General features: G+C 31.8%; 1 protein-coding gene across 1 annotated transcript in view; it reads right to left on the bottom strand.

Moving 5' to 3' along the window:
• The window catches only part of LOC106877328 (dynein axonemal heavy chain 2), a 141,464-nt gene that overhangs the window by 100,980 nt on the left and 39,914 nt on the right, over positions 1–570 (bottom strand). Inside the window, exon 27 of the mRNA XM_052976818.1 lies at positions 379–517. Coding sequence (XP_052832778.1) covers positions 379–517 — 139 coding nt within the window. The remainder of the gene's footprint in view (positions 1–378; positions 518–570) is intronic.

The raw sequence follows: 570 nt of genomic DNA, 5'->3' as shown, positions 1-570 counted from the left end.
CTGTGGTTGTAAATATTAACAGAGATGGCTGGTTTATTCAATCATTAATCACAACATGATGGTAAATATAACCAGGAACAGTTTACTCACGAATTAATCACACCATGGCAGTAAATATAACCAGAGATGACTCGTTACTCAATCATTAATCACATTGTGGTTGTAAATATTAACAGAGATGGCTGATTTATTCAATCATTAATCACAACATGATGGTAAATATAACCAGGAACAGTTTGCTCAAGAATTAATCACACCATGGCAGTAAATATAACCAGAGATGACTAGTTATTCAATCATTAATCAACAGTCACAACAAACATTAAGCGAAAATGGTAAGAAGACAATAATTTATGCAAGAATGTATTTAGATATTACCAGGATGGAGGGTCGCTTTTAAAGCATTCCTCTCCTTGTTTATTCGTATCATAATAGCCTTCCACTTGTTGTTGATGTCATCGAAGTCTTCTGATTCTCTTGGTAATTGTTTTCTGATATCCTCACCAAGGAATATATTCTGAGAGAAAAATTTGGAATTTACAGATAACAAAAAAAAAAAAAAAAAAAAAA

The sequence above is a fragment of the Octopus bimaculoides genome, chromosome 25 (genome assembly GCF_001194135.2).
Source record: "Octopus bimaculoides isolate UCB-OBI-ISO-001 chromosome 25, ASM119413v2, whole genome shotgun sequence".
Lineage (NCBI taxonomy): Eukaryota > Metazoa > Mollusca > Cephalopoda > Octopoda > Octopodidae > Octopus > Octopus bimaculoides.
The sequence above is the reverse complement of the archived record's forward strand: the minus strand, read 5'-3'. Positions and strand labels throughout refer to the sequence as shown.